Source organism: Candoia aspera, chromosome 2 (assembly GCF_035149785.1).
Source record: "Candoia aspera isolate rCanAsp1 chromosome 2, rCanAsp1.hap2, whole genome shotgun sequence".
NCBI lineage: Eukaryota > Metazoa > Chordata > Lepidosauria > Squamata > Boidae > Candoia > Candoia aspera.
In genome coordinates this window covers 50006579-50033112 of record NC_086154.1, presented here as the reverse complement: position 1 = coordinate 50033112, position 26534 = coordinate 50006579, and the positions used below count along the sequence as shown (strand labels likewise).

Here is a 26534-nt window from a genome sequence, read left to right as displayed (position 1 = left end):
GGCCACGACGCGTACTTTTCTGTTTGGGGGGCCAGTTTGGAGTTTGCTGCGAGACTGCTCGTCGTACGCAGTCTTTCCCCGCGGCCGTACTCGCCTGGGTAGCCTCCTCGTGCTCCTCCTCCTCCTCTCCGAGCAGCAGGTGGCGGCGGCGGCAGGCGCAAGAGAGTCAGCCCCGTGGCCACGGCTTTGCGGGAGGCAGCTAGGCAGCGGCTGCCGGAACAGAGAGGCGGCAGCCGGGGACCGAGGCTGCAGCTGTGGTGGCGGCAGCAACGGGCGGTGGGTTGCTAGGGATGGAGGGCGCCCGTGTCACCCGGATGTGAGTGTCATGTTGGCCCAAACTCGGAGAGGTTTGCAAGCGGCGGCGGTGGCAAAGGGGAAGACCCAGCGGCGGCGGCGGCGGTGCTGGTAGACCCAGCGACGCCGAGCCTTCGCCTCTTGCTAGCCAGGATCACCGTCATGAGGACCACCGGATAGCGGGCAACCCAGGTCAGGGGAAGCACCAGGGCGAAGCACCAGGGCGAGAGGGATACATCATCGCACGCCCGGTTCGGAACAGCAGAGGAAGGAGCGCCCGCGCCTCGGGCCCCCCGAGAAAGTGACCATGCTGCCCCAACAGCTGCTGCAGCAGCAGCAGTTCCCTGATGGTAAGAGCCGCTGGACGGAGCCCTTGCTCCCGCCTCGAAAAGCAACAAACGCCGCCACCACCGTGCGGGATTAAGCGGCAGCGGATTGTGGGAAAACCGGGAGTGGAGTGGGATTAAAGAAGGGGGTCGCGGGGAGGATTAAAGCGGAGGAAGGAAGCAAAGGGATCTGGGGATGAGGTCAGGGGTTATGGCAAGCTTCCGAGGAGAAGCTGGGCGCGCCACAACCAGTGCCGCCCTCAACCCGCCGCCTTCCCCTGAGAGCGCGTGCACTGATTTGGCACGTCTGCCTTTTGCCTCAAGGCTGGGCTGAGGTGGGAGGGCGAGGAAGGGATGTGGCGTTTTCCCTCGACATTTTGGGGGCGGCGGTGCGTTATGTTGTCGGGCGCCCGGGATGACCAGAGGGGCACGGCGAGGTGAGCCTCGGGAAGGCGAGCCCGCTGCTCTTAGCCCCGTCTCTCTCCTTCCTCCTCGCCTGCTTTCCAAGCATCGAGGGAAAGGAGGCACCCGGGGCTCGTGCGTATTCCTCGTCTTTGCAAACAGGCTGAGAGAGGCGCTGCCGCCGCCTTCGCCCCCCTCCCCGCTCCCCTCCCCTACTCCCGGAGCTGCGTGAAAATGATTCATCCTGCTTGAATTGACGGGCGCTTTGAGATCGTGTGTGCCTGCGCGTGTGCCCGAGGGCAAAAAAGAGCGACTCCCTCTGGAGCCCACCTGCTTCCTTTTAGCGGTCCCTTGTAAAGAAGAAGAGGTCGGCAGCCTTCTTTCGGGGCAGCCTGGCCCAGAAATAGCAAAATAAATGAATAAATAAATAAATGGAAAGTGGGGGTGGGAGGCAGGGAGAAATGATGAAACGAGATCAGGAGAAACCGTGGTCGGGTGGATCTGACCATGTTTGCTCTTGTGTGGAGTGATTACAGGCCAGGGGGGCGCTCTGCTCCTCGAATAACCTGGTCCTGTTGCTCTGAGGAGTGCTATCGGCTCTCCACCCCCTGGACTGCTCTCCAGAGAGCTCTGAATGAGATTCATTATAGTTATTTGGTCAGTAAAAAAAGATGCCCCCTACTTCTGAGAGCTACTTTTTCTCAGCTGCACATTAAGGGAGCCATCTTAAACATTCTCCTCTCCACCCTTTCAGTCTCTGTTTTTCATATCTGTATATATGTGCATACTTGCACACAGCTCTGGAGAGGTGGAAAGGGGGGAACATCACCAAAAAAAAAGAGATAATATTTAGTTTTTATCGCTATAATACAGAAAGGAGTGCAGAACACGCTTCCCCTCTTTTTTTTATTATCACACTGATAGAAGGGGAAATGATATTTGTAAAGGAAAGCCTTCCTATTTCTGTATAATGTCTAATCTTCACTGATCGTAAGTTACTTGTCACCTGGACATGATTTCTGACAGTCTCTCTAATTTCTTGTGTGTCTTTCTATCAGTGTTCTCCACATGAAACCTCAAATTGAGAGCCTGGTTAGAAGATCTTCTTGTCCACTTAGTAGTCTCATATATATTTCAAATACTAAAGATTCCTTATCATGGTTTGTTGTTTCTCCTTTGTAACTTTGGCATAATTACCAAGTTAAGATAATGCTTCAAGACTCATGCCATATAGCACATTCTACAGTCTTGTCATACTCTGCTCACTTATACCTCAGTCTCAGTCACCTGTGCTTTATTTTAGTCTTTCAATCAGTGGCTTCCTTTGCGATTCCTTTGCTGATTTTCCAGGGTAGTGACCACATAATGGTAGGATGGCTGCCTATTATTTCTACTGCCTCAATTGATTTAGCAGTGGATGGAGTGAGGTAGAGAAATAAAACTGATAGAAGAAGACTGTAGAGTGGGCATAGAAAGAGACAAGTGTCTGAATAAGGCAGCACGAAAGATTTATGTGATTTGAAGAGAAACCAAAGTGTAACTTATTGTTCACAAGAAAAAGATGGAGATGAATAATATATATTTTAGTAAACAAACATCCGTTGTGTTAAGTTTTGCATCAAAGAAAGAGATTGGATTTCATATTGGGAAAAATAGTGTATAATTTTCATATAGGTCTAGGAATTTCTTCCCTTTTTTCCTCTTTTAATCAATATCTCTATTTTTTTGTTATTGTGGTTGTTATTTTGCAACAGAATTGCTCTCTTTAAAAGTAATTAATCTTTTACTTAAAATCAAAGGTTAGTCTTTTACTTGCAATTGAACATGTGTGTGTTTAGATTTTTGAAACATAGTAATTCTTGAAGGTCTGCTGATGGCCTGAGCTTCAACTTGTAAAGAAGGAGGACTGCAATGAAAGACGCTAAGAAAACATGGGAACTACAGAGGGAACGCTAGATATGAGAATGGAGAAGGGTGCTTACTGCTTAGATAGTGGCAGTTAGTGGACCCACTGATATACAGGGTGTGTGTGCAGGGTGTGTGTGTATGCTTTAAGGGCACAAGTGAATTTGTAACTACCAACACTTTTTTTTAACTGAATGTTCTTTCTTGTTTTTAATGTATTTATTGACAAACTGAGTTTTTCTTTATTTGCTTATTAGCAAATAATCCATCCAGGAGTTCAAAACAGTGTACATCCTCCAATTTTATCCCCACCTCACTAACTCTGAGAGGTGCTCCTGAGGTGAAAGATATTGACTGGTCCAGAGTTATCCAGTGAGCTTCTGTGGACAAATGTGGGCTTGAATCTGGGATGCCATAGTCCTAGTTTACTAAAATCACCTTTTAAATATTTTGCCCATTTATTTATATGATGCCTCTCATCCATTAGAAATACATGAATTAAAACAGAGTATAGTGATAAACACATCATACAAAAGTTGTCATGGCTGAACCATGGAGATTATGGGATCTCCATTGATGAGATTTATTTATTTATTTTATTTATTTTTCAAATTTCTATCACCGCCCATCTCTCCCAAAAAGGGGACTCTGGGCAGATGAACAAAAACACTTTAATGTGGTCCTAAATTGTAGTACAGGTAGTTCTCATTTCGGACCATTGACAGTTATGATGGTGATGATAAAGTAACTTTATGTCCAGTCCTCACATTTATGACCTTTGCAGGTCTGTAAAGCAAAGGAAAGCTGAAGTCAGATCATAAGCACAGTTGTGGTTTCACTTAGCAACTGCTTTGCTTAACAACTGAGTTGCTGGTCCCAATTGTGGTTGCTAAATGAGGACTACCTATAAGCTTCTTTAGGGTTCTATAATAATTCATACTACATATTAAAGCTTTGCAAGCAGTTCATCTACATTTCTCTTATACCAACTCAAAGTTCGCATATCCCTGGTTTTATATTATTAAATTTAAAATGTATCTAACAGTTCAGGAACTAGTTTACTGTAACTGTTTCTGTAGTGCCTTGAACAGGTGGGTCAACACATAGTAATAGAAGTTCTCCTTGGTTACTATCACAGATTGTAAATCAAGAAAATATGAACAAGAATTCAACACACAGAGAAAGGTGTTTTGTGGAAGTAACCACAAGCCGCAAGTGGACTCATAATACGGATTACGTATACAAAGAATCATGTAGAAAACATTTACAGATTTTATTCACAAGACACAAGAGAGGGCTTTTTTCCGCTTTTCTTTTTTCTTTTCTTTTCACTGCAGCAGCCTTTAACTGCTGGTCTTCTGTCTGTAAACTGGCTGGAAATGAAGATGGTTTAAGACATCCCTATCCAAATCTCCACGCACTGTTTTGGCCATGGTGGTGGCTTAATGTTCTGTCTGGACTGTGTTTACCACAACTGTTGATTGGTGGGTTCCCTTTTTTCCTTGGCCAGCCCCCCAGCCCACCATTGGCATGTAAAAAAAAAATTAAGTTTTTCCATTTTCCTGTCACTACTTGGCTAGAAGGGGAAAGTGGCAGAATTTCACTTATATTTAAACAAACAAAACCAAAGATAGGTCTAGACTCGTGCTGTTCCATTGATGAATGGGAAGGAAGGAAGGAAGGAGCCCAGCTTTTCAGCCTTCCAACTGTGAACTTGTAAAAGAAAATGGCAACGTTTTGCATGTCACATGCACAGTAGAGTTCAGAAGAATCCCGAAAGGTCATACGTGAGCGGCGTGATGACGTCCACCCCTCCATCACTGCTGCCGAGATTCTCTTGCCAACAGAGAGTAACTCGCAATTTGCTAGTATGAACTGTGATGCAGGAACATTAGCGTATACCCCTTCTGACAGCCCAGAACTAGAAGCCATATTTTGTTTTTGGCTTCTAACTTTGGCTTGTTAGAAGAGAAATAAGGCAATGTTCTGGATCAGATCACACCATGCTAAACATAGTGCAGAAATAGCTTCTGTGGTTTCTTTAGTTGCTTAACTAGCAGGAACAGCCAAGCGGGAGCTCCTTTATGATTAGCCTCAGTTCTTTGAAGGTTGCCTTTATTTTCTGCTCTGTGGTTGCCATTTCTTCCAAGGGGGCAGGAAGTGAAATATTGTACATAGGACAGTACTGCAGTGTGGATGAAATCTGTGTTCCATCCTATAGTTACACATTTTTTCTCTCAACAGCCCCCATCTGTCTTAATAATTGGCATTTTGTCACTTCAGTTGTTGCTTCCCCTATGTTGTTGATTTTTCCCTCTCTTGTTTTTGAGCTTACACTTCTTAAAGCCAAACTCCAAAATGCAGTCTGAAGAGGTAAGCTCTTATCCCTTTCCTAAAGTTGGGACATGAAAGAGTGGCTATGTCAGCTTCTGAATTCAGATTGTATTTTGGAGGAAACACAAGGTCAAAGAAAAGACATTGCCACTTCCCCACGTTCTGTATATATATCAGAGATCTTGGGGAAGAAGAATATTTAGCAGCAACCAGAAATAATGCCAACCAAAATGCATGGATTCATACTTCTCATATTTGATATATATAGTGGGTAAGCAAGATTGCTGAATCCAGATTTCAGTGGTGTAGGAGTAGCCTCATTAAAATCAGTGAAACAAGTTATTCACTATTAACTCTCTTAATTTCTATGGGAAGTACCATTTAATGGTCCAGTATAATAAAGAATATTGCAGATCATGTTTCTAGTGGAATATTTCTTTTTGTCCATTTCAATTGAGTTTCCATAATAACAGGAATATTACACATTAGAGAATACTTAATGTTTGCTCATATATTTGGAGCCAGAGAAGACCACTTTAATGGGAGGCTTTAATTTGAATTCCTGTTCTGAGTAGGGGGCTGTTGGACTGGCTTTATGATTCTAAGACAGTGAATACACGGCACTCCAAGAAAGAAAGACATTTGATTTGCCCCCTTGCTTTTAAAATATGTGATGTTCAGCTCCTTAAAGATATATCTAACTGGAGGATTTCTTTGCTTTGCAAATCATAAAATAGATACTGGTGTCTGTGATGCCCCTTCCTGAACCTTTTAATCTCAGTAGAAAGGGTCTGTTGATTTTTGTTCTTTTTTAAAGAAAAGGCTTCAAACTTCACCGAAGCCTAGTCCTTTCAAGAAATTTGAAAGAACTGGATTATTTCGGAAAAAGGCAAATTACTCTTCTTCTTCTCTTTTGTTTTTCTACAGAAGCAAGCTATGCAAATAGCACCAGAATTCCTCTTCCTGGTGACAGCCCAGCGCTCCAGCCGAACAGCTCAGCACCTTCCAAGCAAACAGTGCTCTCGTGGCAAGCTGCAATTGATGCTGCTAGACAAGCCAAGGCTGCCCAAAGCATGAGCACCACCCCAGCTCAACCTGTAGGATCTCTGTCCCAAAGAAAGCGCCAGCAATATGCCAAGAGCAAAAAACAGGGTAATACATCCAATAGTCGGCCAGCCCGAGCTCTTTTCTGCCTATCCCTCAATAACCCACTCCGAAGAGCCTGCATTAGTATAGTAGAATGGAAGTATCCTTTCACTGCAATTTTGTTTTACCTCCAGTTCTCTGAAGACTTGAACTCCACATCAGAAAGACAGACTTGGGCTCACACTGTAGAGTAGAAGGAGTTCAGGGCTTCTTAGTGGTTGTTTAGACCAACATCAACCTGGATAAACTGCAAGTTAGCATGAATAAATTGTGGTCAGAGAAAGGTTATGTTTTCTTGGGCATCTTGAGGATGTAGGCAGGATGTTGATGTGTTCATATACTTTAGATCTGTCTCTCTCTCGGCTGAGATTGGCTCTGGGATCTTTTGAGGGAGCTCATATGCTTGACTATTAAGGTCTCCCTCAATGAGGAGGTAGTGCCACAGCCATGAAGAAGGCGGTGGTACTTTTCCTATTGAACCATTGCTTTTTAACAAGTACAGGCCATTTCTGAATTTGTCATTTCTGGCCAAGGGACTGAGCGAGGAATGTCTGGGTAGCTTCAGGCACTTCTGGCTGAAATCGGTTTATTGGATCCATATCAGTTGGGTTTCAGGCCAAAGTATAGCATAGAAACAGTGTAGTTGCCTATACTGTGGAAAACCTATTTCTACTCATCCTTTCTTTTCTAGTAGTTTGTTTTTAATATGGTTGATTTGATATTTTTACATTTGACATTATGCACTGTAGTGTTTTGGGGTGTTGTTATTTATAACTTTTATATTCTGTTTTGAAGCTTTTAAAAATATTTAATTATTTTTGGATTTCATAAATGTTGTTTCAGTCTTTATTGTTAGCTGCCATGGTGGGCTTGCTAGAATGTATGGGTTATAAATATGATAAATAACCCTTTCCTCTCTTAATTAAGTTCATCCCAATATCAGCCTTTCCAAGCTAATTTTTCTTATATCCAATGATCTGGCAGTAAGTCCCATTAATATGTGGCAATTACTTCTTAGAAGAACTGTAAATAATACAATTTGTGCTTCTAATTTCAATTGAATTAACTCATGCATTCATTCAGTGTTGAATTTTTAGTAGAATTTTGTGTGTGAATTGCATCCTGCACAAAATATCAATTACTTTTTCTTACTGAAGTGACGAAGCTATTTCTTAGATTGTTATCCCCTAAAAACTCATCACTTTGTGCATATGTAAAACTGATGTACATGAATTGGATTAGATCCAACAATTCTATAGAAGGAGCATTTCCATCAGTGGAATGGAAATTTTGGATTTAACCCAATGTACTTTATATTGTAGTGGGATATTGTTTCTACTGAGACAGCATTTACTGGGCATATTTTGGGGGCAATATTTATTTACATCATTGTATGCTGCCCAATCTCATGAACCCTAGGAGGCTAATAATCTCATCATAAAATAAAAACATCCTCCCAAAAGAAAGAGCCCACCCCACCCCAAATATACCCCCAAACATTTCAGAATCAAAATAAAAACAGAAAATACAAAAGTAAATCACTTGCGAACCTCATCTTCAGTCAGAACATAACCTGATCCTATGCTAGGCAGAACACATAGGTCTTGCTAGCTTTCCTAAAGCCTAGGAAGTACAGACCTGACCAAATTTCTAGAGTAAGGGAGTTACAAATGTGGGAGCGGCTATCAAAAATAAAATCTGAGGCTCTGTCAGATGGCAGTCTCATAATGGGACCTGGAGGGAGTTGACCCTGTTCAACCAAGTTGGATGGACAGATAAATACAGGACTCCCTTAGTTAACCAGGTTCAGAACCATCTGAGGCCTTAAATGTGACAACCAGAACCTTAAAGCACACCCAGAAGCCAACCAGCAACCACTTGAGCTCCAGAAACTGAAGGGGCACTCAGGTGTACCAGGATATGCCCGTCACTGTCTGGGTCACCACGTTCTGTATCAGCTATAGCTTCCAAAAGTTCTTCAAGGGCAGCCCTAGGTAATCATTACGGTAATTTAAACAGGAGGTGATTAGGGCATGAGTTACTGTGAGCACAGCTTCCTGATCCCAGAATGGCCACAATTGGCACACAAGATATAACTGTGTGAAAGCTCTCCTAGCCATAGCTGCCATCTGCTCATTAAGATGTATAGCTGGGTATCATCATTGTACTAAAGATACTGGATTCTGTGCCAATGGATGACCTCCCCAACAGTTTTGTGTAGATCTTAAAGAGAAGTGGGGAGCACAGAGCTGTGAGGCACTGCACAAAGTAGAGTTTTGAGGAAGAGGTCCCCCTTCAACTGAAACTGCCTCTTTCAGGAGGAGGAGAACCATCGCAAAACAGTCTCCCACTCCAACACTTCAAAGATGGCCCAGAAGAATACTTTGGTTGATGATATCAAAAGCTGCTGAGATATCAAGGAGAATCAGAAAGGTTGCGCTTCTGGTGTGTCTGTATGTTATCCACAAGCATGACCAGTGCACTTTCCATTGTGTACCCTGGTCTGAGATTGATTGTGAAGGATCCAAATAATTTGTTACCTCTAGGGGTCTCTAGGATTGCAGGGTCACCAGTCCAAAATTACCCAAAACAGTCAGATTGCATGAAGGTTTCTTAAGCAAGGTAACAGGAACACACCTCACTCAAAGAAGCATTGGTTACTGCTCAAATCCAACCTCCTGCCATTTCATGGGAGATATTAAAAAACCATAAGGACTGGTAATCCAAATGAGAAGTGGTGGAAGTAATACTATAGAAAGCCCTCTCTGCCTCCTCAAGATTGGCAGGCTCAAATAATTCCAGATCACTTCCTGAGATGAAAGCCCAGTAATTTCTATTGTCACTGTCCAGAGGGAGTCCAAATCCTCTTAAATCTGAGTGGTTTTATTGTACAAATGCCACAAAAATTCTTCATACCTGCCCTTCAGATGAACTTGGTGATCATCTTTCCCCAAGAGGGAGTAAGTTGTTTTGAAGAGTGCTACTGAGTAGCATTTGGCAGATGCAATCAGTGCAGTAAAATATCTCCGTTATGTGCCTTAAATTGTTACTTAGTAGATTCTAATGGGAACTCTTACCAGTGTCCAATCAGACTTGAGATGGGTTTTCCTCCAGGAACACTTCAGGTGTCTCCTTTGCTGGTTCATCTCCCTCAGCTTCTCAGTAAATCAAGGAACTGCTGTGGATCTGCAAGATGGGAGAGGCTGCTCCAGCACAATCCAGTCAAGGATCTTTGTGACCCCTTTATTCCAATGAGTGACCAGAATCTTAGCTGAACTGCCTGCTAGATCTTTGGGAAACTCTGAATACTCATGGGATTATTAGGCATCTGAGGCAGACCAAGCTAATAGATCCATCTCCTTTACAAAACTTCACAGTGATCAGAGACAATAACAAGGGGTGAAGCTAAAGGTGAAGGTTACCTGAGGGACTGTCTCATCCCCATGACATTGATCTGTCCCACCCGATCATGCAGAAAGGGCATGTTACGGACCCCGTCTGCAAGAGAATTCGGTTTGGTGGGGTCCAGGAAGCGGGCCTTCTCTGCAGTGGCTCCTGCCCTGTGGAACACGCTGCCCCTGGAGGTGGGGCTAGCCCTATCGCTCCTGACCTTCTGGAAGAGCCTGAAGACGTGGCTCTGCTGCCTCGCTTGGGGCGGGAAGGGGAATAGTTATTCCTGGGTGTGGCTGGCACCCTAGAGCTCTCCTCACTGAATTAGATCGCTTATGGCCACTTGGATTTTATATTTATATTTATATTATATTTATATTTGGTAATTGTATTTATATTTTAGATGTTATTTATGGCTATTGTTTTAATGTGCTAGTTTTATTGTAAACCGCCCAGAGTCCCTCTCTTTGGGGGAGATGGGCGGTGGCAAAATTTGAAAAATAAATAAATAAATGTTCCCCATTTTAGATCACATCTCATCTGCCCTGAGACAAAAGCCAGATGTAGTATGTGAGCTTGCTTGTGGGACTTCTGAAATTAAGCTATGGAAATTAGACCTTTGCCTTGTTTACTAGCATGTGTATTTACTTCTGTATGAAATCATGACTTTAATATTTATGTGCCAATAATAATATATCCTTATATTCTGGCTATAATTCTGACAGCAACTGGTACAAGTGTCTTCTAAACTACTTCGATTCAGCTATCATCAAATACTATTTGTGTTACATTGGATTCCAAATTCCAGTACTTGTCACTAAAGGTTTTTAATTGGTTGATTATGCAATAATAATAACCTCTTTCAGAGCAAATAAGTGTGAGCTCCACTACATTCCAAAATACGTTCAAAGAAGATTGCAGTTTAGCTGCAAACACAAAGATCACCCAAGTGGATGAGATTATAATCACTGGTAATTGAGTAAAATACTTGGATAGGTATTAAACAAGTGTTATTGATGCAGGTCGGTTATTGTCCAGCAAATTAAGATGGTGTCCTAACAGCCAGGAACCAAGCTGAGACAAAGAATAGGTCTCTAGTGTTTTATTACTGCTACATAAACAGAAAATCCTAACAAACTGAAGAAGCGTGGGAAAAACCCAGACATATAAACCCCAAAGGCTAAGGCGGGCCCGATCTGTGTCTCTTTGAATGGCTGCCTAATTCCTCAGTACTACGCATGCGCTTTACAGCCTGGATGGGAGCCCCCTGCTCGCCATCCTTACTCATGACAGATGGCCTTGAAAGCAAATGGGAATTATGATTGTTTCTTTCCTCTCACAATGTGTTTTGAGGGAATGATAGTAAAGGCAAAACTGAAGTACTAAAGTACTTTGGCCACATAATGAGAAGACAGGATACCCTGGAGAAGATGCTGATGCTAGGGAGAGTGGAAGGCAAAAGGAAGAGGGGCCGACCAAGGGCAAGATGGATGGATGACATTCTAGAGGTGACGGACTCGACCTTGGGGGAGCCGGGGGTGGCAACGACCGGCAGGAAGCTCTGGTGTGGGCTGGTCCATGAAGTCACGAAGAGTCAGAAGCGACTGAATGAATAAACAACACAATGTGTTTCATGAACACATTGCTTTTTTTCCTTAGAGGTCTTCAGTTTCTTTATTCCTGTATCTAGCTGAGTTCATTGGTGTCCAGTAAAAGTCAGAATGATATCACATATGTCATTATGTCATAGAACAAATATACAGTAAATTACACAATCTGGATCATTTCCATGATGTCACAATGCACATGACATCATTTGCTCTTCCATCCCTCTTTGCAATTGCCAGTTAAAGAATCTGAATGTCCATTGCATGTCAGGGTTACCGTGCTGAGCTTGATAGAACATGACTGGGTACTTTTAAACATTAAGTAATCAATATGCAATCTGAGAGCAGCTATTTTGGCTATGGTACAATTTTTGTTTTATGTTCACAATTTCTGGCTCCTGTCTTCCACAAAAGGATCTATTTTTCAGTTTCTGGGATTTGGTAGACTTGTTTGATAGTAATTTTATACCCAAACACCCTTACCTTCAAGGCTACATATTCAGGAGCACTACACACAAATTAGTTTTGTCTTTCCTTATGCCCTATGTATCCTACTCCTGCTTTGTAAATCTAAAATATATCCTTAATCCAGTCGTGCCCAAGTTTTCCATTTGTGTTGTGCCTGCAGGTCCCAGAATTCTAAGTCAGCAGAGCTGATTCAGTGATTGTTATCATCAGCATGAAAGCTTTAGAATTAATTTCAGAAAATTTATACAGAAACTACATGGAGAGAGAGAACACATTTGCATATTATCAGAGGGCAATGTTAATGGATTTTTGTTTGTAATTTTAAGAATCTGATCTCAGGTGATATTCATAATGGAGACTTGGCCTCCGGTTTACCTTGATGTTATTTCTTGGGATAAGGTAGTAACCAGAGGTCTTTGCGGCGGGGGGTGGGGGGCACACAAAAAGGTGCAAAATATCAAAATGGCATCACACCATGAGGCACACACGGATCATTTTGTAAATGTGTTATTACGTCTGGTAGGGGCTGAGCTTGCATCGTGTTTTCATGAGGTCATTTTTGTCATTGACCAAAGTGCTGAATCCTGCAGGTGCCTCTGATAGTAACTGATGTACCTTTCCATCTACTATGCTCATTGTCAGTGATGGAAAATGTGTATCATTTGATTTAGTATCCGGTATCTCAAAAATAAGTGTGGTGTAGTGATTAAGGTGTTGAACTAGGGCCAAAGAGAGCCATGTTGAAGTCTACCATGAGAGTGATTTTGGACCCTTCATTCTCTCTCAGTCAACTCTACAGCACAGAATAGCCATTGCGAGGGGGAAATGAAAGGAGAGCAATTCCACTATTACCGGAAACACCCGGATGTCTGAGGATTCTGAAGCATTACCCTGTTGGCTGCATCTTGGTAGGATGGAAATGAGGAAGAGAGATATTTGCTTTGTACTACCTCTTTCCTTGTGCTTGATGAGAATTATGGGAACTGAAGTCCAATAAATTCGTAGGTAACTAGGTAGGAGTAGCTCGATACAGACAACTCTGGGGCTTGTTATTACTCTGTTACTTGTATCTGAATTCCATTTGTACTAATGATAACTATGGATAGACATGGAGTAGCAAAATTATTTAAAGTATTTTACATTGGTTAGGCATTATTGATTCAATATTATATACAACCTAGAATATTTTTTAAAATATAATAATAAATGCATGTCGTATAACAAAATGTAATGTGGAGTTTATCATCAATAACAAGGCACTGAAAGGCCCTGGTGCTCAAAGACAGTTTAACATGGGAACATAATTGCCTGTGGAAGGTAGATGTCACTTCCAACAATCACAAAACAAAACAAAATGATAGGAGCATGCCAGTTTAACTTCAGAAAGAAGTTTATTGTATATAATGCAGAAATTAACAAGGAATAGTACTATGGCTAATATTTCTGTATCCCACAACTGAATGTTCCTTAACAAGATCTTTAAGACCGTTTGACATATTTATATTACTGGCTATTTTTGCCAATTGTGTGGCCTTAGCTGTTTACATCCCATTTCCAGAAGATGATTCTAATTCAACAAACCATGATTTGGTGAGTAGCATTTTTATCTTTATGTTTAAAATTGTCTTTAAAATTTTAAAAACGTTTCTTAATTTGCTCAGGCAGCCTTTAAAAATTAGAATGAATTTATTTAGTCAGGTGAAAAAAGTGAGCCAACATTTAAGCATGCATATTATTACTTTGATTGTCAGTTCTGATAAGCATATTCTGGCTTCTGAAATAATAAGATGCATTACCAGGAAAATAGTAATTGGATTTATATGTGGCTGCTGTTTAATCTTACATGCTGTTTGCTGCGTCAGTGCTCTTTATTCTTTTATATCTGGCCCTCACATGAACTTTTATTTGTCTATTCATTTTGTTTTGATTACTTTCTTGCTATCAGTAGAAAATACTGAATATACTATTCCAGGACAGGAATAATATTCCAGAAAACATACATATATAATTGCCCTCTTAATCAGATAATCAGATGTCAGTTACATTTTGCAGAGGGTTTACATTTTAAATATAAGTAATATAACAAGAATGCTGTCGCTTTAAAGGAGGGTTTTTTAGCAGGAAGGTATTCATATAAGTAGATGTATATTAAAATTATGGACTTGGATTCTGCTAGCAGAAAGTTTTTTCCAAACAAGGAAGGATGGTTTCTCATTTAACAGGGAAGGCTTGAAGGAAAATATTTTTTTCCAGAGATCGTACCAATTCTGCGTACATTCACATGATACGGTTGCAGCCAACTATGATTTCGCTGGAATTTTGCCTAGAGTCTTTGTCTCATCAGGAATGCAGTTGCAACGTATCCATCCATGGCTTGCTTTTAGGTTGCTGTGTCTTCCAGGTGGAAAACGATGGTTTCTTCTGGCTGCAGTGTGCCAGAGAAGGAACTTATGGCTGGTTTTAAGTTCCTCTTCGTGTCTGGGTCCATTGTGAAGAAGCCATTGGGCCATTTTCAGCTGACATGGCAATGGAAAAACAAAGCAATTATGTGTGATAATAACCATGCACAACTAAGAGCAAAATGGCTTTCAACCAGAGTTGATATGCTATGCTTGCATAGGTGGGAGTAATCACTGAATATAACAGGACTTGTTTGTAGTTAGATTTGCACTGTGATTTGTCATGTTTCTGCAAAAGATGCCCAACTTTTGAGATTTTTAGTTTTACAATATATGCAGTTTTTAAAATATCCTATATATTTTAAATGTATATATACATTTCTCTGTATATATCTATTGGGGATTTTTTATTATTATTATCATCTCTATGCTTGGCTTTCAGAGGTGGTTGTAGGATTGAAGACATTAATCAAAATGATAAAAGCCATGTTGCACTGTTGCACAACAAACGCCACCCCTTTTGTATGTGTGTGCAAGATCACACCACTGCTTTCATTATTTGCCTCCTCTTGCCCACCCCACCCCTCATACCTCTGTGGCTTTTCCCACTATAAATTAAACTGCTAATGTACTATGGTGATAACCCTCCCCCATACCTATGCCTATATCATACTATACTATACTGTAGAGTATTAGCATATTATGGTAATACTCTGTAAGAAAAAATCCATTTGCGTGTAATCGTACAGAGAACTCTAATAATAGAGAGTTATTTCATTCGTCTCTTGCTTTGGATTCAGGCATGATCCTGAAACAATGGAAGTAACTGAATATTCAATGATCAGAAACCTGTGATGTGGTACTAATTCAAAGACTTGTTCTAGGGGCATGTGAAACTACTGTATCTATTACACAATGAATTGTTTCTGGAAAGTTAAGATGAAAAACCTTCATTTTTAAATGCCTTCTATGTAGTGTGGTAACTTTTGTGTAGAAGGTAGTTGAAAACTGAGAGGATCTAAAATAAAGCTGCAGCAGTCCAGATGATCATTAAAAAGCAGCCATTTAGTGGTCTGATTGATGCCATGTAGTGGTCATACAGATTTTTAAAGCCCAGATTTGGGAGCTTTGACTTGGAGCACATCACTGCTACCTCAAATATATATAGATTTGAATAATCTTTAACATGTTGATAGTCATGTTTATTTATTGTATTGCTGTTTTCTGGAGAATCTACCTATCCACAATCTATCGTACACCCTATTCCTACATCATTTAACTGTAATATTAAGTATAACACTTGTGACAACTGTTTAGTATTTATTATGGCATGTGCCTTTGGGGACTACTACCTGCTTCTCAGGATGCATAAAGTGATATGCAGGTAAAGCTGCTGATAATACTGCATGAGCATAGTGAAAGCACTTCATTATATTCACAAATGCTTATGCAGTGATACATTTGTTGGTGTTTAAGGAGCAGGGAGATTCTGTTATTTGCAGTGTGGACAAGTGCAGTTACCTCTGGATATTAAATACTTGTAAGAAGCATTTAAACAGAGAAGAAGCATTCAAGAATTCTTGATAGGCAGTTTCATGCTCATATCATAGCTTGAGAGGTGTACATAGTGAATGCATTAAAGCTGTCCAGTACAAAATAGTTTATGTTTGGTCTATTCAAGATTTGTCAGTGTATATTTCTGTACGTAGAAGACACTTTTGAAAAGCGACTTAAAACTGTTACCTTTTTTTTTAAGGTATATATAATTTGGTCTGTTTTATATAGGTTCATTTCCAGAGTCCCACCCAGAGTCCCTCTGGTGGGAGGAGATGGGTGGTGACAAATTTGATTGATTGATTGATTGATAGATAAATAAAATAAAATAAAATAAAATAAACTTCTTCAAGATAATACAAAATTTCCTAAGATAAAAACTGGCAGAACAGTCCATTGGATCAATTACCTGACCCAGTGGACTGCTTTGTTTTCAAAGCTTTAGAACTCAGATCTCTGCCTTGCTATCAGTCCACTGAGAAGTCTGTGCTAATAACAAGTATTGTTCGCGGTGTGAGTAGGATAGGTCATTTTATAGAATGTTTAGGTTTCATATGTATGTTTTCTAAGCAAAGAGTAAGGTTCTTGTTGCCCTTCCTGAGGGTTTATTTATTTAAAACATGCTTTCAGCCCTTAAAATCTTTTGTTTAAACAAATTCAGAGTTACATTGCTTTCCTGGAACCAGCAAATGAGAGTTCTTTTTAGTCTATGCATATACATCATTAAAGCACACATGCACTTATGTATATGCATGCAGATGCACATATATGTTTCACACTGTATCTTGACTACACACATAAATCTGCTTATGGGTGTCGACAAGGTAGCAAGTGTGTACCAAGCCCTTTTTTCTATGTGTGTATGACATCAACACATATACCAAAGGGGCAGAGCTTGGATCACAATGCTGCGTCCATCATTTTTCTGATTTTGATGCCTCCCATGGCCATTTTCGTTCTCAGTGATTATGTTGAACATTAAGCTAATTTGAACAACATGTATTTTAATTTTGTATTTTCAGGACAATTATTAATATAAATGTGTTTTTTTTAAACTATATAACTGATTGCATCTGCAGCATTAATCATATATTTTTGTACAGCAGACCCGACTGATTGTAAATGAGGATGTGGAAAGTGCTGTTCGTGGAAGGTATAGATAGTAAGGATTTGTACAGTGTAGCTGTGAAATAATTGTTAGAAATTGTTTCCTGCAATTTCTTGTTAGCAGGATTCTGTACCCCCTGAAAATTCCATCTGTTACAACAGCAGTCATATTTTATTTTATTTTAATTTCATTTATTTTCTATCCCGCCTTTATTATTTTTATAAATAACTCAAGGCGGCGAACATACCTAATACTCCTTCCTCCTCCTATTTTCCCCACAACAACAACCCTGTGAGGTGAGTTGGGCTGAGAGGGAGTGACTGGCCCAAGGTCACCCAGCCGGCATACAGTGCATCACAGTACTTAATTAGTCTGTTGTAATAACTGTTGATACACATAAATTTACATTGCCATATTTAATCCAGGGACTGGGCCTATACCTTTAAATCAGGGTGCACAATCTCTTTCAGATTAAAGCTGCATTTGGCTTTTAAGTGACAGAGTCTCTGGAGAGCCTTCTATGTATAATATTTTTTAAAGGCAGGATTTCTATGATTCTAAACTTTAAAAGGATCTGAGATACTTGATAAATCATCAACATGTGAATGAAATGAGATTTTATGGAAGGCTTATTTATAATTATGTATGTCTTAGATTAATTTAAAGATGAAAAATGCATTTTTAATAGTTGTGGTTAAGTTTGATTGCCTATTATCAATTCTTGGTCTACATTCAGAAATGATGATGTTCTCTTTTTAAAAAAAAACCTGAAGACTTAAAAAAGAAACCATTTTTATTTCTGCCCAGGCATTGCAGCACTAACTGCATAATTGATCACTCTGCCAGTGAACAGCTCACTCTTTAGCAAAGAATATTCATCTGTCAGATTCTTTGTTAGGTGGCTTATGGAGTAAAGTTTAAAATTTAATCTATCTTCCACTGAAGGCAATCAATATAGAAGGGGATATAAAGGAAACCAATCATTGTAAAATCTCTTTAAAAATCACAGTAAAGGCTAGATTAATAAAATTACAGTAGTATGAATGGCATTGGTAAGGGTTATAACTGAAATCTATCTATCATCCATCTAAGGCCATGACGTATGTTTCCAATAGTACAACACAAATTTGTTTAAATGACAAGCCTGTTTTACTCAAATAAAAGGTCAGGTGCTCTTTCTAGTGAGTCATGTTAGTTGTTTGCTGATAGATTTTTCAGGTGAGCAGTTTGGATGGCTGTGATCTGTTTTCCACTATGGTTGTTTGTCAGACATTACATTCCATAAAATTAATAAGTAGTATGAGGATAACTGTTTTAGAAGGCTGCACTGAAGTTGTAAATAAAACCCAGCTGGTGCCACTGTGAATTGCTGGAAGAAAAAAAGTCAGCCTGTCATATTGACAGTTTCAAGGTGATGGGTTTTTTTAAAAAATGGAACCATGTTTTGTTTTTTAAAGAAAACTCATACACTTTTTCCATGAAGAGAAGAAAGAGGGAGAAGGAAGGCAGGTCACAATGACCAAGAAGCCACTTTGGAGGGACTCTTCCCTCCTTCCCCACAAAGCCATTTCTACCCATCAGCCTGTGGGAAAGATCCTCAAGCCCAGCTTGGTGTAAAAGTTCAGGTACTGGACTAAGAGTGGGTTCCAGTTCACCTTCAGCTAGAGAAACTCACAGGATGACTTAGGGCCAATCTCTCTCTTCCAGCCTTAGGGATGTTGTGGGGATAAAAGAAAGGGAGATCTGTATGTAAACTCGCTCCAACTCCTGGAGAAAACCAATAATGTATGAGGGAGATGGGCGGTGATAAAAATAAGATAGATAGATAGATAGATAGATAGATAGATAGATAGATAGATAGATAGATAGATAGATAGGATATAGATAGATAGACAGACAGACAGATAGACAGATAGGTAGAGATAGAGATAGATAGATAGGAGATAGATAGATAGACAGACAGACAGAGATAGAGATAGAGATAGATAGGATATAGATAGATAGATAGATAGATAGATAGATAGATAGATAGATAGATAGATAGATAGATAGATAACGAATCTATCAAGTGTAGAAGATTCGAAACCCTTCATTACTTGTGCAGTAGCCCAAGTAACTGGTCACAGGAATAACCACTTCTGTTTTATTCATTACTTCAGGTTTATTATATGTTAGTTACCTTGTTTTAGGTGATATGTATTTTTATTTCATAGGTTGTAATATTTTAGATTTATACTTGCACAGTTAATTAACATACCATTATAGTAGCATATGTTACACTTTTATTATAGAGACTCTTCGTTATGCTAGTATTTTATCTCACTCATTTGATTTTACTTTCATGTTGAATATGTCATTGAGTGAATAAACATTATTGTTACTGTAACTGAACAAATACACTTAATGGGAAATAAGCCTAATACATAAATATAAAATATTTAGCTATATTGCTTCTAAATCATTATTATCCTGAAAGCTGGGAGATAAATAGTTGTAATAAATAGCCAACCAACCAACCAACCAACCAGAGGAAGGAGTGTTATGTGAACATGCTGGATGTTTTGTTAGGAATTCCTAGCTCCTTTTTCAAAATAAGTTTCTAACTTTTCCTGTGTTCCAGGAGTACTTAATAAATTAGATGTGGTCTCTGATGTAATTATGTTGTTAGAAACTATAAAAACTAAAATGTGGCATGTAATACTGTAAAAGTATCACAGTTTTAAAATCCTTTTTAGTAAAGACTTTAGTTCCTATGATTTGGCTTGTGCAAGACAGGAGAACAAGACATTTCATTTCCTTTATTTCTCTTTGACCTGCCTGGTGAATAGACCCACTGGAGTTATTAGTAATATTTTATTACAACTTATCTTGAAGATTGGTACTCTTTGAATTTGGGCCAGCTTTTGATGACTGAATACAAATTATCATCATCATTTTGTTTTTGATTAGATTTCAGAAAGTTTGTATTGGATCCCACACAAGAGATATTTCAGTTTGTACCCAATACTGTATTTTGGAACAATGCCATGTCAGTGTTTGGGACTCTATTGAGAATTGTTCCTTTTTCTCTTTCTTTGTACAATCCAGGTCAGAATCCAAATGAATGTAATGACTGTTGCTTGTTAACTGTAGTTTATGAGCATTGTTGGCCTTTTCCTTTCTGTTTCTGTTTCCTTTGGCTTTCTTCCTGGACACTGTTTAGAGTATGCCTCTTCTTACGTCTCTTTGTGCTTCTCACCCTCGGTTCTTTCTTGACTTCTGTTAGGTTTATTATTTCTCCCTTCTGTTCTGCTTTGAAGTGATAGTTCTGTTTCTTGGAACCTGCAGTGATAGGGAGCATGAATTTTGGCTCTTTAGGAGGGATTACAGCTATTATTGCTGCATCATGGTGTCACTGAGGTATATGCTGATCGTAGAAAAAGGAATTTTTGGATCAGTGTCTTGCTTCAATGAAATAATAAAATGCAGAATGATCTTTTTCATTATATACAACATAATCTTTTTTCATTATTTGATGGAGGTATTATTTTTCCAAGATCAGCTTAATTCAGTTCAGGCCCTTGGGGATTTGATACTGATACTAGTGTGGACAGGCAGTCTTGAATTTCAACTTCCATCCTTGGCATGGGCAATGATGATGAATGATGAGAGCTGTAGTCCTGCAATACCTAAGCACCACACATTGTCTGTATTCAGTCTAGAATCTGAAATAAGAAACAGAGGTTCAAATCCCTACTTAGAAAATCCTAGATGAGTTAGGCAAATCTCAGCCTAATTAACTTCAGAGTATTGCTATGAGGATCAACTTCTGCTGAGACCACCTCCAATGAAACTCTGTGCACATTATATTCATATGAAATGTATTATGATAATGAACAATTTTTGTTGTACTTTCTATCACCTTGGGCTGCTTTCTTATCTACTGTGTTAAGAAAAAGAAGAAGAAATGGTATGCAAACACTGGAAAATTATAAATGGAGATACTATCATCAGGACCTGGTCCTTATGAAGTTTCATAAAAGAGGCAGGGTGATTCCATGATAAAAGATGTGTCTGGAAATACCCTTGATAAAAGATGTGGGTTGATGTAGACAATACTGGATGTAGGCAATTTATTGTTTTTATGACAGTCACCAAAAAATAAAATAGGATTTTGACTCTATTAAACAAAACCAAGCTATATCTATATTGCATAATGAACTTGTCATAATAATTGCACTTAGCATCAATAACATATTATAGGTTGCTTAAGGCTAGGCACCGAACTGCCCAAAGTCACTTGGAGTTGGGTGGCATATAAATTTAATAAATTATTTCACTCCAAACTAAGATTTGAAAGGGGACATATAGCAGTTATCTTGATTATAACTTCTGTGCTATATCAAAAGTTGGTATTGGATCCATTCATTTCTTGCCACTTTTTGGCCAAGTTCCAAATACAATATAAACTGTAATTGTTCCAGTGTTTAGATATGTATATATTCCATAAAATTTGTAAAATAAAACCTGAAGCAGCTTCCTATCTGTGTGCAATAAGACAACACTGTTAGTCAGAACGGCAATAAATATTCAGGCACGTGTAAATTAAACTGATTCTTCAAATTATCCTAAGTACTTCCTTCAAAAACAAAAAGCCTTTTATTTTGCACAGGCTTGTCTGACAATAGCTGATTGTTTTTCCAAAGTAATTAAAAATAATTAAGATGTATCTCCACCATGCATATTTTCTCTCAGACAAGTTTAGGTATTAGATGGCTTCAATGTATCAGAGAAAAATAAATACAAGAGAGCTATTGGTTTCCAACAGGCATGTGCTTTAGTTACATATGTTTCTCCTGTGTCACCCAAATCCATCAAGAGCAGGGGCACAGTGATGGGTTTCTTTTGCCATCCAATGTCTTCCGCTAGGTCATGAGTTTTGTGTGAATTTATGTGACCCCCCCCATAAATCAAACTATTGATTTGATAGGGTTATTGTTGGACTATAAAGAAATATGAAATTTACTACGCAATACATAAATTTCACCATACTTTTTTGAGTTTGGTTGATTATGTGCCTTCAAATTGGTGTTGAGTCTTAGTGACCATGTAGATAGATTTTCTCTGGCAGGATCTATCCTCAACTTGGTCCATTAGGTTTTGCAATGATGCACCCATTGCTGCCATAACTGAGTCTACCCACCTTGCTGGGGGGCCATCTTCTTCTCTTTTGTTCCACCTTTTCCAGAATTACAGACTTCTTGACTTAGACAATACATTATTATATTATTTTGACTTTGGCTTACTGTTATCAACACTGGGTTACACTGGTAATTCCTTATCACCAACAAAAGCTGTTCAGGGCAAGGTACTGTATATAAACAGATACCAAACCCCACACTCACTTGCACTGACGATGTTACCTAGTTGGGTAATAAAACATTGGCAAGCAAACAAACAAGCTCAGAGAGTTCCACAACAGCTATTGTATTCAGTTTTGAAATGCCCAAAATTTAAATAACAGAGGCACTGAACTTCATTAAAATGTACGTTTCCACAACAGTACAAACATGATGGATATTCTACCACATACCAGAATGGAAGTCACCAGCCAGCAGGAAGCCATCTGCCAGTCATAATGCTGCTGACTGTAGTGTGATTTTGACAGATGGTTAATTTGTGGGTTGAGCCATTTCTAAGAACTCATGCTGGGCTTCTCTCCCATTTCATCTGCACAAGCCTGATCAGTATTTTAAAAATTGTGATTCTCCCTCTAAAGTGTTTGCAATCCCCAGAGAGTTACCACATACAGTTTGAAACCCCCCACATTAAAGCCAGCATATCTCTGCTGCAAAATCTGGACAATCCACAGATGGCAGTAAAGAGATACAGAAAACCTTAACTCTTCTCTGCTATCTAGTGGTCATCTGGAAACAGAAATTATAATCTCAACAGTTTGGCCAAGTATTTAAATGGTACTGTGTGGATATCTTTCAAGATGATGTCTAAGGCTGTTGGGATGACTTCTTCAGAAGAGAACACTACTCTTTCCCTAGTTGCCATATCAACAGGAAGGAAACTTTAGAATATCTTTGATGGTGAAGCCAGATGGCTTGGCTAGCAAAGCTTGCACCATTTTGTTCCTTGATGAAGGAACTTTGTGCCTCTCTATACTTGGAGAAAGGGAGAGACTTCTGGTCTCTCTTCTGTGCATTGACAATAGAGAAGTAAATTATGATGCTTAGGAGCTAGACAATTCTATAATATGGCCACTTTGCTGGGCCACTTAGCTGAATTCAGTTTTTATAATTCAGTCAGTATTCAGTATCTTCTCAGCACAGAAGCTAAGTGTGTGGAAAACAGACTGGTATAGCACTACCAGCCAATTCACAACCTCTGTAGCAATCCCCCAGGCTCCTACCAACCACTTGCTGGTATGTCAACAGCTGTAAATTAGGATTTTTTTGGCTGTTGAATTCATTGAGTAATTTTTAACTTCCTGTACTAGGCCAGACCCAATGTCAGGGGTAGAATATTGATCTTAGGGACAGTAGCATTTGGTATTTTCTGCTCTTTTTCTGTTACAAAGTCAATTCTGCCACATACCTTCTGGCAGACTTGTACTAGTGATGAAGATATATCTGAAAAGGAGTTGCAGTGACAAGGTCACAATGTAGGGTAGGTAGATCTATATTAGAGAGGCATCCAGCAACATACAGTGCCTAGTAATATTTCTGCTCTGGCCTAAGCCCTCACCCCCAGCCAATGTCTCTTGAGTTCAAGTTTGCAGTTTAGTTTTAGTAACTGAATTGGTGAAAAATGTTTCTGGCAAAGACCGTATTTTAAACTAAAGCATCTACAGTTCTCTTAATCTTAATGCCAATATCTTGCATGATTAGGTGAAAATTCCCTTTCAGACTACAAAAGACCAAAAGAAGGAATGGACAGTGAAATCTACCAATTATACTAAGTAGACGAAACTGGTGGCTTTGCCTTGGATTTTGAAGTTCTTTAGTTATCCACATCATGGGGCACCTGTAAGGATAACTTGCCCCGTTTCACCCTTTGCTCAAAATGGATATATTCACACATGCAGCTTTTACAATACACTTTCTAAATAATTTTCTTTGGAGGATTTGATTCTGTACGGAAATAACTACCTTTGCATCAAAGTACCAGATGATCACTTAGCATTAAGGGGAAAAGATTAAGTTCCCTGTGAATCACAGGAATACAGAAAAACAAATGTTCTTATTTAATGTAACAACACCCTCCTTCCCACATTGTCCATGAACCCATATAGAAGATAATATAACCTGACTAAATGTAGCTCTCAGGGAGAGTAAATAAAGGCTAACTTGATATTGGCACCAGCCTTGCAGGCTTTACTTCCCAATAAGCAAGTGGCTGAATAAACAATATATAACCCAGCGTTTCAGAAAAACAAAACAAAAATGGCTTGCAATCACTTCTACGCTGAGCTGCTCTACTCAGCTCCTTGGAAACCTCAATCTGTGATGTGTGTTATTTCTTGTTTGATAAAAAGCTCCTTGCTAAAAGCATGCCATATCACACCTGAATGCAGTGATCTGCACTGGTTTTTCAGTTTGTCTCTACGTGTAACTAAGAGGGTTGGAAGGGTTGCTTACACTGAAGCGTAGTTCCTGCAGAGATTGCCTTGTGACATAATGCTGAAATGGCTGAGGCAAAATCCAGTTGGTCTGGATAGAGGTATTAAAACACCAAATTGAGCATGGTATCTGATGCATACAGAAGATGCAGTTTATTTCCTTTTAACTGGCAAGTTACAATGTACAAGTCAACTCTAATATTAAGAGTAAATAGAGAAACACGGTTTCAGATAAATCCTTGTGTTCAAAGGGCTAAAACCCCCAATTCATCATCCCAGTATGCACACTAACTTGTTTAGATGTACCAGATTTGCAGAACTCCAGATGTCCAATAGATGAGACATCGTATGGATTTTTACAGCCCAGATCCAGTAGCTTTAAACAACCTGGACCAGATTCCAAATTACAACTTCATTTCTGCTAACCTCTCACTGAAATTTAGCTTTTCATTCAATAACGTATGTAGGCAACAAATAAATGTATGGCCTCTGGACTCCAAAAATGTTTGTTAATTTCAGTAAATTTTTCTATCTAAAATGATTATAGTCATAAAAAGGGTATAACCTTGCTACTGATTTAATGGATTAATAAATAAGCACATATACTACTAGGTATATATTTGTTAGTTTTTAATATTTGGATAGCTCTGGGCATAATTAGTTTCCTTCGTAATACAATTGGTATGTATTTTATTTTATGCATTTAAATACTTTTTTTCTGAGAAGGAGTCCATAGATTTCATCAGACTCTCAAAGGAGTCCATTGTAGAAAAAAGTTAAGAACCCCTTCTGTATATAGAAAATCTGATGCCATCCAGATTAGATTAGTACAACCCTCATAATTATTGGCCCTGCCAATCAGTGATAGGGCTGATGCATATTGTAATCCAAACTATCTAGAAGGAACAGGTTGCCTACGTCTGCTCTAGCCCTTATAATAAGATTACCAGATCTGGGCTGAAAAAAATACTGTCACCTGGATTTTTGTACGATAGCCTTACCTTATACAAGCTGAGTCACAGGATAATGTTGCATCCAATTGGTTTGGAAGAAACCAATAACTTTCAACAAATATCTAAAAAAGTTGTTGCTGTGACTGACTCTTGGTGAACAATGCTAACCATAGAAATAAATGCTGAGTGACAAGTTGTTTATAAAAAGTCTTCATGGTTCATTTTGAGTCCAGTTTTTTGTTTAGCTACCTGGAGTTGTGGATAATGCCCATTAAAAAAAATCGTAAAATCCAAAATTTTAATATACTTGCAATTCATCCCCACACTACATTTGTAGCAATATCTGGAGTTGATATTCTCTGTAGTTCACATCTTATTTTTTTGCAAAAACAAAGCAACAATTTTTATATGTCCATAAACACTTTAAAGTTGCCAGGATGATGAATATCATTTCATCTGTGTTGTATTATGTATTAAAATGGCACTGAATTATATCAGTCATTCAAAGTAGCCAATTGTTATGACTTATTGCTAGGAGGGCTCAACAGTAGCATATCATGACCCTAGCCTAGAGCTGTTGTTCCAGCCCTAGATGTGTTAGGTTTTTGTTGGCTTGTATGAAAGAATATGGAGACCTAACCATTCTTAGGAGCTTCCAGATGTGTCAATGTGGTCAGCATGTGATGTAGAATGAGTTTTGGCCTGATCTTTGTGAAGTTAAGGGCCTCTATTAATAGAAATACCAATACTGTTAATTAATACTAGCATTATTTCTGGTTTTTTAAATTTATTTTGTTGTTATCTACCTGAAGTCCTTTTGGAATAGCACGTATATATACTGTGAAATAAATAAGTAAATAAATAATGCAATTGCATTAATATTTCCTTCAAAGTAAATAGTTATTGAAAACCAAGGGACTTCCTTTCCTTCCTTTGACTCCTATAATATTGGATGCATCTTGTTATTACATCTAAATGTTTGCAAAAAAACAAAATGCCATGCAGTGTGTAGCTACCTATTTACTTTAAGTTTTAATAA

General features: G+C 39.1%; 1 protein-coding gene across 1 annotated transcript; it reads left to right on the top strand.

Moving 5' to 3' along the window:
- Positions 1–509: 509 nt before the first annotated feature.
- LOC134489978 (voltage-dependent L-type calcium channel subunit alpha-1D-like) lies at positions 510–23573 on the top strand. The gene is made up of 4 exons (XM_063292854.1): positions 510–644; positions 6189–6507; positions 13357–13462; positions 23502–23573. The coding sequence occupies exons 1-4, from the start codon at positions 602–604 to the stop codon at positions 23571–23573; spliced, it is 540 nt and encodes a 179-aa protein (XP_063148924.1). The 5' UTR covers positions 510–601.
- Positions 23574–26534: the final 2961 nt, after the last annotated feature.

What these genes read in the sequence shown, in the direction of transcription:
- LOC134489978 (XM_063292854.1), top strand. Translation starts at nt 602, where the DNA reads ATGCTGCCCCAACAGCTGCTGCAGCAGCAGCAGTTCCCTGATG. An exon ending in GCAGCAGCAGTTCCCTGATG is followed by an intron (nt 645 to 6,188) that starts GTAAGAGCCGCT and finishes GTTTTTCTACAG; the next exon opens with AAGCAAGCTATGCAAATAGC. An exon ending in ATTAGTATAGTAGAATGGAA is followed by an intron (nt 6,508 to 13,356) that starts GTATCCTTTCAC and finishes AAGATCTTTAAG; the next exon opens with ACCGTTTGACATATTTATAT.